The sequence below is a fragment of the Cherax quadricarinatus genome, chromosome 56 (genome assembly GCF_038502225.1).
Source record: "Cherax quadricarinatus isolate ZL_2023a chromosome 56, ASM3850222v1, whole genome shotgun sequence".
Taxonomy (NCBI): Eukaryota; Metazoa; Arthropoda; class Malacostraca; order Decapoda; family Parastacidae; genus Cherax; species Cherax quadricarinatus.
Window position 1 is genome coordinate 27,120,424 of NC_091347.1, and position 14,218 is coordinate 27,134,641.

Genomic DNA, 14,218 nt, shown 5'->3' on the forward strand with positions numbered 1-14,218 from the left:
CGGACTTGCACCTGAGCTTATTGCTTGGGTAGCATTTGTTCTGTTACTGGGTTGGATTTGTGAAGGACCGGCCTAGTATGGGCCAGCAGGCCTGTTGCAGTGTTCCTACTTTCTTAAGTTCTTATTTAACATCACACTTACCAGTAGGGTGATTGAGGCTAGGACCTTGGGTAGCTTTAAGAAGAGATTGGACAAATATATGAGTTGGAGGAGCTGAGTTTGATTTGTGTCATTGGGTATGGGAGTAAATTCTTGGGTAGCTTTGGGTATAGAGGTCATTTTGATAAGGACCTGCCTTGTATGGGCCAGTAGACCTGCAGTGTTCTTCCGTTATTATGTTCTTAGTGGGAAGGATTGTGAAGGACCTGCCTAGTATGGGCCAGCAAGCCTACTGCAGTGTTCCTTCTTTCTTATGTTCTTATTGGAGATTTGTTTGTGTGAGGGAGGGATGGCAAGTTTGTTGTTGGAGAATATGACACTAATATCAACTCTACGGTTTATTTATCTATCACAATTCAACTAATATGACATAATAAACAATATTAATAACATAGAAACATGGAATATACTCTAGAATGAATAAAATAAGTCATTACGTATGTCACGAGAGGTGTTGTGTTGTTGTGTGGTATATAAGGGCCACTGAGAGTAAGCCGTCCATAATGGTGGTGAAGCAGCAGCTGAGGCGGTGGTGTTTTCTGTAGCCCCATATAACTCCAACAACATTGGAGGAAATAAATGGTATAAAATACCGACACAATGGAAATATAAACACGTATGCAGTTTAATGGGATCCTTTATTGACAACGTTTCGCCCACACAGTGGGCTTTTTCAAGTCACAAACAGATCTACCTGGGGTGGAAGGTACGCGAGTATTTATAGTCAGGTTCAGAATGTTGAGGTCAGGTGGGGTCAGGTGGAGAATGCTGCATCTGATGATCTACCGAGTGGGGTTATAGAGTCTAAAATCTTGGGTAGCTTGGAAGGGAGATAGGATAAGTTTGTGAGCAGACCTTCTGCAGTGTTCTTCCATCCGTATGTTATTATGTGGGATAGCGATGAAGAAGTTTCTTGGCAAGTGGTTCAGCTATGCTATAGAAGCCATTGTTCTGGTTGAAATTGTTGGTTATAGAGATGAGCGATGATTCCAGGATTCTTCGGTATTGAGCATGATAATATACACTTGGAAGGTCCTGGAGGGATTGGTATCAAACCTGCACACGAAAATCACTATATGAAAGAAAAAGACTCAGCAGGAGATGCAACATTCCCCCAATAAAAAGCAGGGGTGCCACGAGTACACTGAGAGAGAACACGATAAGTGTCCGGGGGCCCAAGACTGTTCAGTTGCCTCCCAGCATACAAAAGAGAGGCATATATAGGCATATCAAAAAAGGGGATGGGCAGTTAAGAAATCAATATATTCAATTAAAGAGAGAAATAAAGAAAGGAATAAGAAAAGCAAAAAGGGATTATGAGGCTAAGGTCGCAAGGGATTCAAAGACACCCAAAAGGGTTCTTTCAGGTATACAGAAGTAAGATTAGGGACAAGATTGGCCCACTTAAGAGTAACTCCAGTCAGATCACTGACAGTGATAAGGATATGTGTGAAATTCTCAATACCTACTTCCTCTCAGTTTTCACCCAGGAAAATACTAACGATATTCCTAAAATAATAGATTATGTAGAACAGGATGATAATAAACTATGTATGATTGTGGTAACTAGCAACGTGATCCTCAGACAAATAGAGAAACTAAAACCTAACAAATCCCCAGGCCCTGATGAACTGTTTGCAAGGGTGCTAAAGGAATGTAAAGAGGAACTTAGCATACCTTTGGCTAATCTTTTAACATATCACATCAAACTGGCATAGTGCCTGATAAGTGGAAAATGGCAAATGTAATACCTATTTACAAGGCAGGTGACAGGTCCTTGGCTTCGAACTATAGACCAATAAGCCTTACTTCCATAGTGGGAAAATTTATGGAATCAATAATTGCCGAAGCAATTCGTAGCCATCTTGACAGACAGAGATTGATTAATGAATCTCAACACGGTTTTACAAAGGGGCGTTCCTGTCTTATGAATTTACTAACTTTTTTCACTAAGGTGTTTGAGGAGGTAGATCATGGTAATGAATATGATATTGTGTATATGGACTTCAGTAAGGCTTTCGATAGAGTTCCACGCCAGAGGCTGTTGAGGAAACTTAAGGCACATGGAATAGGAGGAGAAATTTTTTCCTGGGTAGAGGCATGGCTGACAAATAGACAGCAGAGAGTTTGCATAAATGGGGAGAAATCAGAATGGGGGCACGTCACAAGCGGTGTTCCTCAGGGGTCAGTGTTGGGCCCGTTGTTGTTCACAATTTACATAAACGACATAGATGAGGGAATAAATAGCGACATAAGCAAATTTGCTGACGACACCAAAATGGGCCGTCCAATTCATTCTAATGAGGACACTAGAGCACTCCAGGATGATTTGAATAGACTGATGCAATGGTTGGAGAAGTGGCAGATGCAGTTTAATATTGACAAATGCAAAGTTCTAAATGTTGGACAGTTAAATAACCATACCACATATAAACTAAATAATGTAGATCTTAATACTACTGATTGCGAAAAGGATTTAGGAGTTCTGGTTAGCAGTAATCTAAAACCAAGACAACAGTGCATTAGTGTTCACAATAAAGCTAACAGAATTCTTGGCTTCATATCTAGAAGTATAAATAATAGAAGTCCTCAGTTTGTTCTTCAACTCTGTATATCCTTGGTTAGGCCTCATTTAGACTATGCTGCTCAATTCTGGTCACCATATTACAGAATGGATATAAATGCTCTAGAAAACATACAGAGGAGGATGACAAAGATGATCCCATGTATCAGAAATCATCCCTATGAGGATAGACTGAGGGCCCTGAATCTGCACTCTCTCGAAAGGCGTAGAATTAGGGGGGATATGATCGAGGTGTATAAATGGAAAACAGGAATAAATAAAGGGGATGTAAATAGCGTGCTGAAAATTTCCAGCCAAGACAGGATTCGCAACATTGGTTTCAAGTTGGAAAAATTCAGATTCAGGAAGGATATAGGAAAGCACTGGTTTGGTAATACAGTTGTTGATGAGTGGAACAAACTCCCGAGTACAGTTATTCAGGCTAAAACATTGTGTAGTTTTAAAAATAGGTTAGATAAATATATGAGTGGGTGTGGGCGGGTGTGAGTTGGACCTGACTAGCTTGTGCTGCTGGGTCTGGTGCCGTGCTCCATCCTTGAGTGGAGGTGACCAGACTGGGTGGGTCATGAGGAACATGGACCTGCTTTGCATGGGTCAGTAGGCCTGTTGCAGTGTTCCTTCTTTCTTATGTTCTTATAAGGGGGATTACCAATAGACCTCTGGCTGTTTTCTAGAAGGCACTAGACAGGCACCTAGAGTCAGTACGTGACTAACAGGGCTGTGGTTCGTAAGTCAGCTTGCTTGTGGCCAGCAGTAACAGCCTGGTTGATCAGATCCTGATCCACCATGAGGTCTGATCTCAGACCAGGCTGTGGGGGCATTGTCCCCTGAAACCCTCTCCAGGTAAACCCCCTACCACCACCACTACTACCCTCTACCACTATCACAACTGCTACCACTCTACCACCACCCCTTTTGTATTTTTCTACAGACTTTTTCTTAAATTATGTGTGTTTCTCATATTCTTTACCAAAGGGCTGGCACTAGAAGCTTTCTTTGGAGCCATGGTGGCTTATTTAGCAGCTGCAAGCATTAAAACGAATGTATAGTATGAACTCGTGGGATCATCCTCACTCACTGATAAACAATGGCACACTGGCTGGGAATGGATTGTGAGGTTGCTTGGGGCCGTGCATATGCATCCGAGACAAACTACTGTTTGCAAGTCAAATGACGATTTTCGAGTCAATGTTTTGATGAAAAAGACGTTACGATTTTCGAAAATTACGACTTTCGAGCCTTACGAGAAACGAGGGTCCACTGTGCACCAATGTTATAAATGGTGCAAAAGTGACATTAAAAAAATATATAAAGATGGTTGACACAAACCCACTACCAATATAGTATGCTCCTCTCTTAACGACCAGTTCGCATACCGACCTTCTCTTAGCAACAGAACCCCATTGTTAAGTGAGGAGAGGCTGTATATACACACCTTTTTGGGTTTTCTTCTATTTTCTTACTAGTTCTTGTTCTTGTTTATTTCCGTTTATCTCCATGGGGAAGTGGAATAGAATTCTTCTTTCACAAGCCATGTGTGTCATAGGAGGCAACTAAAATGCCAGGAGCAAGGGGTAGTGACCCTTCTCCTGTATACATTACTAAATTTAAAAAGAGAAACTGTCGTTTTTCTTTTTGGGCCACCTACTTCGGTGGGATATTGCCGGTGCATTGAAAGAAAGAAAGAAGAATTATGGGAACGAGTTTGCATTCTATTATGATAAGTGTAAGTTAGTACAGAATCTGTACTTCATCAGTAACCCTTTCACTGTCGAGACCCTGCTCACAAACTTGCTCTGTGTCGAAGAATTAGAAAAAAAAAAAGATTTTTTTCTTATGAAATGATAGAGAATTGTTTCCCAATGGTAATGACACCAAAAGTACAAAATTTGATGGAAAACTTATGGAATTACGCTCTCGCAAGGTTAGCGGTCTCGGTGATATATACGCATTGGTGATTTCACCCACTTTGAGCCTTATTTTCGGCCAATTCCATTGTTCCAGTCGACCAAACTCATAGCTATTTTGCTAGAACTGCATTTGTTCTATCAATTGAGTATAAGAAACCAATAAAGTGACAATTTGGCAATTTGACAATTTGGCCAGTTTCACACAAATTTCAAAAGATGTCAATTTCAAGATAGGGTCCAGAATAAACAATGCAGACATTCCTGGCACTAAAATAACGTTTTCTCTGTTCATTAGTCATGTCTCCAGGCCCCTCTTATATTACTCTTGCTTTCCATTTTGAATTTTTATTCACACAAAAAATAGAAGATTTACTGTTATGCAGAATATTGCATTATTGTAATAATTGTGTAAATGATGTCAACCCATTTGTGACTGCATTTTAGACTGGCCAGTTGGAAGCGTATTTGATGGTGGCGTCATTTGTTTACACTTGAACATCAAACATGTCTGCTAATTTGAGCTCAATTTCAAGGTACTTTTCATCGTGAAACCAATCAAAATCATCTCTATTTCTGTAATATACCTTCCATTCTGTCAATTGAGACCAAGAAAATGAGAATACAACCATAAATATCATATGAAAATACATCTCAAAGTTGGTGTTTTAAACCAAAAACATGGTCGGATTTTTTTTCTCATTCACTGCATGCTACAGGAATTTTTTTTATACTGCACACACTGACCATGCAGACCCATTCTCTCACAAGTAGGTCTACCAGCTTTCTCCCGCTAGATTTGAAATCTCTAGAATTTTGGCGTATTAATATGTCACCGACACTGGCTTGTAAGCCGTACCTATACGTCACCAACAGTGAAAGGGTTAAGCATTTTGTAATCATTTTATTAGATTCAGTAAACAAGTACACTAACATAGAAAGCCCTCCCTCTCTACTTTCGGTCAATAGATTGAAAATTTGCTACCAGCAAAAGGCTCTTTATCCAATGAATTGGAATCATCTTTCCCTTCTGGTGATCATATCTGATTACTTCCTGTTCCCCAGGTGCTGCATGACCCTTTTGGGTTTAGCACTTTTCCATGAATGTAATAAGCCAGGCCCCAAATTTACATTAATACCTAAATTTAGAGAAATTTTATTGTATAAGAAAGTGTTGAATGATGTTGAAAGTTTTTCTTTTTGGGTCACCCTCCTCTGTGGGAAATTGCCGTGTTAAAAAAAAAAAAAAAAAAAAGGACCCCTTATCCTTCTATACCATCTCAGTAATTTATAACATGTGTGTGATGTTTTCTTGCCCATTATGTATTTTAAGAGACTTTGTGAATTATAAGAAATCTTTGAGATGATAATTATTGGTGTTAAAGTACTGTTTTAAGATGCCCTAATTTTAAAGGAGGCACTAATACCACCAGGTAATAATTAATGAGAAGAAACCTTCCAACATACTGCATATGTCATGAAGAAGAGGAGTTACATTTAATAAACTATTAAAGGTCGTGTTTGTAGCTTACGAGTTAATAACAGTTTCATTGACTGTAAACCCCTCATATAATGGACTCTGGAAAGATGGACCAAAATCCACTGGGTCACTCGATTTGGAAACAGTGAACAAAGTCCATTTGTTACAGAATTGTCTATTATTGTTACAATCACTGCAAAAGAAGCTCTTCTCTATGCACCACAGTTACTGTTACTGACCACCTGCTCCTTCCAATTAGCTAGTTATGTAGAGTTTACTGTATATGTCCTTGTGCTGGCAGTCTTGTCATTGATGACTCCTAGATTACAGTCTAACTGTTTTAACATTTTCTCACAGACTGTATTCTTTATGTGGCCTGTTATTGCTTTCACTCATTTCCATTATATGGCATTCATTTACATAAGATTACTGTACATCATTCATCTATTACTTGATGTACTTAATTTAGCCAGGTTTTTAAAGTATTTTCATTAATGTTTTTGTTACTGGGTGTTATTGTACTGGAATGTATGAATGGAGGGAGGGATAGATGGAAAAGGATGAGAAAAGCAAGAAAAGAGAATTGACAGCGTGAAGATAGATTAGTGAGTGAAGGAGAGAGAAAATCATTTGCCTCTTCATATAAGCAATCAGCTGTGGGGTAGGGCAGTTGCTGTAAGTTAAATTACATACAGAGCACTGACCATGTTGTAGCCACACAGTGCTTCTTCTGTGAGGTTTTCCTGCATGCATAATGGCTATTCCTAAATGTTGAGTGAAGACTGTATAGGTCAAGTTTTTCCAGTATTTGGCACATCTTGTAGCAGTGCATGATTGACTTTTGTACTGAGGGTCAGGCTGGGATCTTGGCATGGATCACATCTCCTAAATATGATCCTTGCTGCTTCAGAAAGGTTAAAACTCTTGTATACTTTACACAGGCAAGTGTTTCAACCCAGTCTTCTCCCCTATCTTCTACATATTCACTGCCTTAGCGAACAAGCCTTGTCACCTAATTAGGCTGAGCTGTTATGACATGTCGTTAAATGGTGGACAGATTATCTTTGAGTTTTTCTTAGTGTGTCCATTGTTGTCACACAAATTTTTGTTAACTAGTTAACTGTTATGCGTAGGATGCCTGTAGTGCGTTCATAAATAAATTATATCTAATTTCTTTACTTATTTCTCATTTGCCACAGCATGCCTTAGATGCTTTGTTAGCCGGAGAGTTTAAAGAGTCGCTAGAAGATGTATTTTACTCGGATGATGAAGACGAGTTCCTTAAACGAGCAAAAATAACACAGGGTTCTAAGGACGTTAAAATGAAGTAAGTTATGTTCTGTTGTTGTTAATATAAAAATCTTATATGCCTGCATAGTGAATTGTAGTATGTTTGTCTGTCTGATTTAGTTTTGTTTGGGTTAGTTTTGTTTATATTTTTATTCACTTGCTAAAAAGTTTGCAGCATTCATCATTTTTTTGTTGGTTTAAATTCTCTTGGAAATGGTAAAGGAAGTTTGTATATGAGAGTTTGATGATAAGAAAGAGATTGAGGCTTAGAAGGAGTGCAAATAATTTATATAGTTTTGTGTTATTCATAGGAAATATACACATGAAGTGGCTTGATCAATAGTCAGTGTTTGAGTTTTTCAGTTTGCATGTGAACTTTGCATGATATGTGGCTTTGTCAGTGTGAGACAGAATTATACCAATGAATTATACACAGGAAGTGACAATAAGGAGGATGGAATGGTGATGCGGCTTTCCAGTGATTATGCTCTGAGCAAAAGGTGATGTGAAAGGTCAGGTGTATCTTTCACCTCTCTTTCTGTAGAATGTTCTTCTCTGAAGGTCACAATGCAGTGACTGGAACAAATCACACCTAAGCCTCAAACTGGAGAGGTAGTTGGACTGTGTTGCAGTCCAAGATAAACTGAAATGATGTTTTCATCTCCAGTTTTTGGGCTAGCTGTGAATTACCCTTTTGTGGAGGGTGCCTTCCAGTGCATGAAAGTAGGAAGTTGGGTTAGTGATGATGATTGAGGAGTTTTCAATTTGTCACCACTTTTTTTTTTTTTGTGCTTGTAAATTTAATGATCTTGTTAAGAATCATACCTTAAATTTAAATCTCTTTCAAATGTTAAACATTGGATTGAGTGCTTACAGTATTTGCTTCATTCTTTCTCATGTTGATTCAACTGTCAAATATATGTGAAAAAAATTTCTTCCTGTAGTGAAAGACAAGAATGTGCAGAAAAGCTAAAATTTCTTAAATAAACTTATACAAGTTGATAAGTGGAAAGAAAGATGTAGAAAAGAAACACGACAAATGTAAAAGCATCTGTTCCTGAATAGATGTAGCTAATAAAGAAATGGAACAAGTTCAGTTCTGATATACAGTGGACCCCCGCATAGCGAACTTAATCCGTGCAAGAGGGCTGGTCGTTATGCGAAATGTTCGCTATGCGAATTAATTTTCCCCATAAGAAATAATGGAAATAAAATTAATCCGTGCAAGACACCCAAAAGTATGAAAAAAAAATTTTTTTACCACAAAAAAATGTTAATTTTAGTACACACAAACTGAAAAAGGCATGCACAATTACATGACACTTACTTTTATTGAAGATCTGGTGATGATTGATGGGATGGGAGGAGGGGAGAGAGAGTGTTAGTGTTTAGAAGGGGAATCCCCTTCCATTAGGACTTGAGGTAGCAAGTCCTTTTCTGGGGTTACTTCCCTTCTTCTTTTAATGCCACTAGGACCAGCTTCAGAGTCACCATGCCTTATCACACTATGGATGCCACTACGCTTCTTAAATCTCTCAAACCAACCTTTGCTGGCCTTAAATTCACTCACATCATCACTAGTTGCAGGCATTTTTTTAATTAAATCGTCATGCAACTTCCTAGCCTTTTCACATATGATCGCTTGAGAGACGCTATCTCCTGCTAGCTGTTTTTCATTTATCCACACCAATAAGAGTCTCTCAACATCTTCCATCACTTGCGATCTTTGTTTCGAAAACACAGTTAAACCTTTGGCAACAACAGCTTCCTTGATTGCCGTTTTCTTGCCCACAATAGAAGCGATGGTTGATTTTGGTTTCTTGTACAACCTGACCAGGTCGGTGATACGTACTCCACTTTCATACTTATCAATGATTTCTTTCTTAATTTCAATGGGTATTCTTACCCTTTGAGGTGTAGGGTTGGCACTAGAAGCTTTCTTGGGGCCCATGGTCACTTATTTTCCACAAACAGCACCGAAAACACTGTAATAATACGAAATATTCCGAGTGTATGCTTGAATGTTACCGCGGAGGCTAGCTGGTAAACAATGGGACGGGCGGCACATGTGAGGCTGGCTGAGGGCCCACATTGGACGCGTCTCGGACGAAGTTCGCTGAGCGGGTTTTTGTCTACTATGCGGGGCAAAATTTTGGCGAACAAAGCGTTCGCTATGCGGATTGTTCGCTATGCAAGGCGTTCGCTATGCGGGGGTCCACTGTAATTCATTCCCGTGACTGGTTTACCCATGAAACCACTTCGTGTGGTGTAAATGAATTTTTCTTGACTCGCCAATTTGTGTGTGTTTACACTTTACAATGACAATAGTGGTGTGTATATTGTTTTCCATGCAACATTGTATATACATAGGGGATGTGTGTATACACTGAGATTTTACTTTAATCCCTAATTTAGGGATTAAATAATTTTTCATTTGTTTTCAAACAGGTGAACTGCAGCCTTAATGTCCCTTGTGCATTTGACAGACCTTAAACCTAACAAACCAATCTTGTTTTCGTTCATCTCTGCTTTTTTTTTTCTTTCACTGTATACTATGTTCTCAGTCTCTTGTACCCCCATACTAATTTATTTATTGTTTTCCATTCTTTTTGCATCTGTATGTACTTGCTGAGGCATGCCTTATTCTTTGCACATTTTCAACATAAATGCTATTTGTGCAATTCTTTGGTAAATGTTTTGGGTGTATCTTCAAGTCTTCAGCTTAAATATATCTGATGATATATTTAATGAAGCTTTAATTCCATGTGCATCATTCAGTACAAGGAATGGTTGAGGCTGAAACCTCTTGTCTGCTGAACATAGACCAGTCCCTGATTAGTTAGACTGTGATTACTTGATTATATCTGAAATAGGTGAAAAAGGTTCTAGTTTATACTACCTTAAGAAAGGGAAGTTTAAAAAAAGGAACAAAGGATGGTTATCATACTCTTGTTATGTTATTTGTTCATGTGAATTCCAAACACTGCTTTTTTCACAATTCCAGCTCCGTTTTCACTTCATCATATCTTAACATCAAAATAAGGACTTTCTTTTATAAATTCTCATTCCACTTCAGATTTCAGTTGTACATTCTCAGGTAAGACATTTGGCTCTTTACTTTATGCCAGATATATTTTTTGCTTTGTGCCATTGTGCTCTCACTTTCATCTACCAATGTTCTAATAAACCAACTTTCCCTAATGTAAAATTTTCTAACCTAATTCTTTTGTAGTTTGCTTTTCTTTCAAATGTCATTTTGTTCAAATCCTCCCATTGCACTTGCTGGAGGTGCTGATATTTTTTCTTTTGAGAATCTTATTTACATTGATATAACTGTACAAAATTAGTTTACCATGTTTTAGAGGACCTTGAAGAAAAGAAAGTTAAGAGGTAGCTACAAAGGTAGGCAGAAGTGATGAAAGAATGCAAACGTACAAGAAAAAACTTGATGGATTAAAAACACTATATGCAGTGTTACATTTGTGAACAGAGTATGTTTTTTGTTTTATAATGTGAATATTGTATTACAGTGTTCATGTAGTATTACATAAGAACAGAATACTGTATAGGTATACACAAGAGGATGTATCGGATGTTTATGAAATCATATCGCAAACTACTGTAAATATATAGTGGAAATGGGAACAAGACTACTACTTACTCCATTACCTACAAATAGGTGATTACAGTGTTTACTGATGGTTTTGCTGGTAGATTATTTACACACTATTCCATTCTGAGTGGTTGTTTTAAAAATAAGAGTCTGCAAAGTTTTATTATGGTGCATACATTATGCATTCTCATATATAGCATTTTAGTCGCCTCTTACGACACGCATGGCTTATGGAGGAAGAATTCTGTTTCACTTCCCCATAGAAATATATATATATATATATGTGGATGTTATGAATGAGAAGAAACTGGATGTCCTGGCTTTAATCCTTTCAGGGTCCAAGGCCCAAATCTGGAGTCACGCACCAGTGTCCAAGAATTTTAAAAAAAAAAATTTGTTATTTTTTCTTATGAAATCGTAGAGAATCTTTTTGTGAAAATAATAAAACAAAAAGTACGAAATTTGGTGGAAAATTGACGAAATTATGCTCTCGCGAATTTTGATGTGTCAGCGATATTTACGAATCGGCGATTTTGCCGACTTTGACTCCCATTTTAGGCCAATTACATTATTCCAATCAACCAAATTCTTAGCTATTTCACTAGTATTACTTCTATTCTATCGATTGAGCACAAGAAATCGCCAAGTCAACTGTTTCAACTACAAAATAAAGTGATCGGAAATTGTTAATTTGGCCAATTTAACACAAAGTTCAAAATATTCCAATTTCAAAATAGGGTCCAGAATGAACAATGTAGGCATTCCTGGCACTAAACTAACATTTCCTCTGTTCATTAGTTATGTTTTGTGGCTTTACAAATAAATTCCATTTTGATTTTTTATTCACATAATGAATTTTTATTCACACCAAAAAATAGAAGATTTACTGTTATGTAATACTGTAATAATTGTATAAATATCATCACCATATTTGTGAATGTATATTAGACCCACCAGCTGACGTGTATTAGATGTGTGAGGTCGTTTGTTTACTCTTGAATATCGGCAAAAATTAACATTTCTGCTACTTTGAGCTCAGTTTCAAGCCATTTCCAGTGCTAAAACCAATCAAAATCATCTCTATTTCTGTAATATGTCTTCCATTCTATCAAATGAGACCAAGAAATCGCAAATACAACTATAAAAAACATACGAAAAAACACTGCAAAGTTGCTGTTTTAATCGAAAAATCATGATTTCATTTTTTTCTCTCATTATACACAGTGTGCTGCAGGATCTGTTTTATGTGGTGCACACATACCACATAGATGTATTCTCTCATATCTAGGCCCAAATGTACCACTCACAGTTTATCAGAGTGAGCTGAGCTCATGGCGTAGATCTACGGTTTGGACCCTGAACGTAAAGCCGTAGATCTACGGGACGGACCCTGAAAGGGTTAAGTGAAACAAAGCTGAAGGGGGTGGGAGAGTTTCAATGGAGAGGAATAAATGGGATTAGGTCAGGGGTTTCAAATAGAGTTAGAGCTAAAGAAGGAGTAGCAATAATGTTGAAGGATAAGCTATGGCAGGAAAAGAGGGACTACAAATGCATAAATTCAAGGATTATGTGGAGTAAAATAAAGATTGGATGTGAAAAGTGGGTTATAGTAAGCGTATATGCACCTGGAGAAGAGAGAAGCGTAGAGGAGAGAGAGAGATTCTGGGAAATGTTGAGTGAATGCGTGGGAAGTTTTGAATCAAGTGTGAGAGTAATGGTGGTTGGGGATTTCAATGCTAAAGTGGGTAAAAATGTTATGGAGGGAGTAGTAGGTAAATTTGGGGTGCCAGGGGTAAATGTAAATGGGGAGCCTTTAATTGAGCTATGTGTAGAAAGAAATTTGGTAATAAGTAATACATATTTTATGAAAAAGAGGATAAATAAATATACAAGGTATGATGTAGCACGTAATGAAAGTAGTTTGTTAGATTATGTATTGGTGGATAAAAGGTTGATGGGTAGGCTCCAGGATGTACATGTTTATAGAGGGGCAACTGATATATCAGATCATTATTTAGTTGTAGCTACAGTTAGAGTAAGAGGTAGATGGGAAAAGAGGAAGGTGGCAACAACAAGTAAGAGGGAGGTTAAAGTGTATAAACTAAGGGAGGAGGAAGTTCGGGCGAGATATAAGCGACTATTGGCAGAAAGGTGGGCTAGTGCAAAGATGAGTAGTGGGGGGGTTGAAGAGGGTTGGAATAGTTTTAAAAATGCAGTATTAGAATGTGGGGCAGAAGTTTGTGGTTATAGGAGGGTGGGGGCAGGAGGAAAGAGGAGTGATTGGTGGAATGATGAAGTAAAGGGTGTGATAAAAGAGAAAAAGGTAGCTTACGAGAGGTTTTTACAAAGCAGAAGTGTTATAAGAAGAGCAGAGTATATGGAGAGTAAAAGAAAGGTGAAGAGAGTGGTGAGAGAGTGCAAAAGGAGAGCAGATGAAAGAGTGGGAGAGGCACTGTCAAGAAATTTTAATGAAAATAAGAAAAAATTTTGGAGTGAGTTAAACAAGTTAAGAAAGCCTAGGGAAAGTATGGATTTGTCAGTTAAAAACAGAGTAGGGGAGTTAGTAGATGGGGAGAGGGAGGTATTAGGTAGATGGCGAGAATATTTTGAGGAACTTTTAAATGTTGAGGAAGAAAGGGAGGCAGTAATTTCATGCACTGGCCAGGGAGGTATACCATCGTTTAGGAGTGAAGAAGAGCAGAATGTAAGTGTGGTGGAGGTACGTGAGGCATTACGTAGAATGAAAGGGGGTAAAGCAGCTGGAACTGATGGGATCATGACAGAAATGTTAAAAGCAGGGGGGGATATAGTGTTGGAGTGGTTGGTACTTTTGTTTAATAAATGTATGAAAGAGGGGAAGGTACCTAGGGATTGGCGGAGAGCATGTATAGTCCCTTTATATAAAGGGAAAGGGGACAAAAGAGATTGTAAAAATTATAGAGGAATAAGTTTACTGAGTATACCACGAAAAGTATACGGTAGAGTTATAATTGAAAGAATTAGAGGTAAGACAGAATGTAGAATTGCGGATGAGCAAGGAGGCTTCAGAGTGGGTAGGGGATGTGTAGATCAAGTGTTTACATTGAAGCATATATGTGAACAGTATTTAGATAAAGGTAGGGAAGTTTTTATTGCATTTATGGATTTAGAAAAGGCATATGATAGAGTGGATAGAGGAGCAATGT

The 14,218-nt window shown here is 38.1% G+C and overlaps 1 protein-coding gene across 2 annotated transcripts in view; it reads left to right on the forward strand.

The window, feature by feature from the left end:
* Positions 1 to 14,218, forward strand: part of LOC128700703 (uncharacterized) — a 63,281-nt gene that overhangs the window by 31,160 nt on the left and 17,903 nt on the right. For both annotated transcript variants that reach the window (XM_070097234.1, XM_070097235.1), the window contains exon 10: positions 7,330 to 7,457. In XM_070097234.1, coding sequence (XP_069953335.1) covers positions 7,330 to 7,457 — 128 coding nt within the window. The remainder of the gene's footprint in view (positions 1 to 7,329; positions 7,458 to 14,218) is intronic.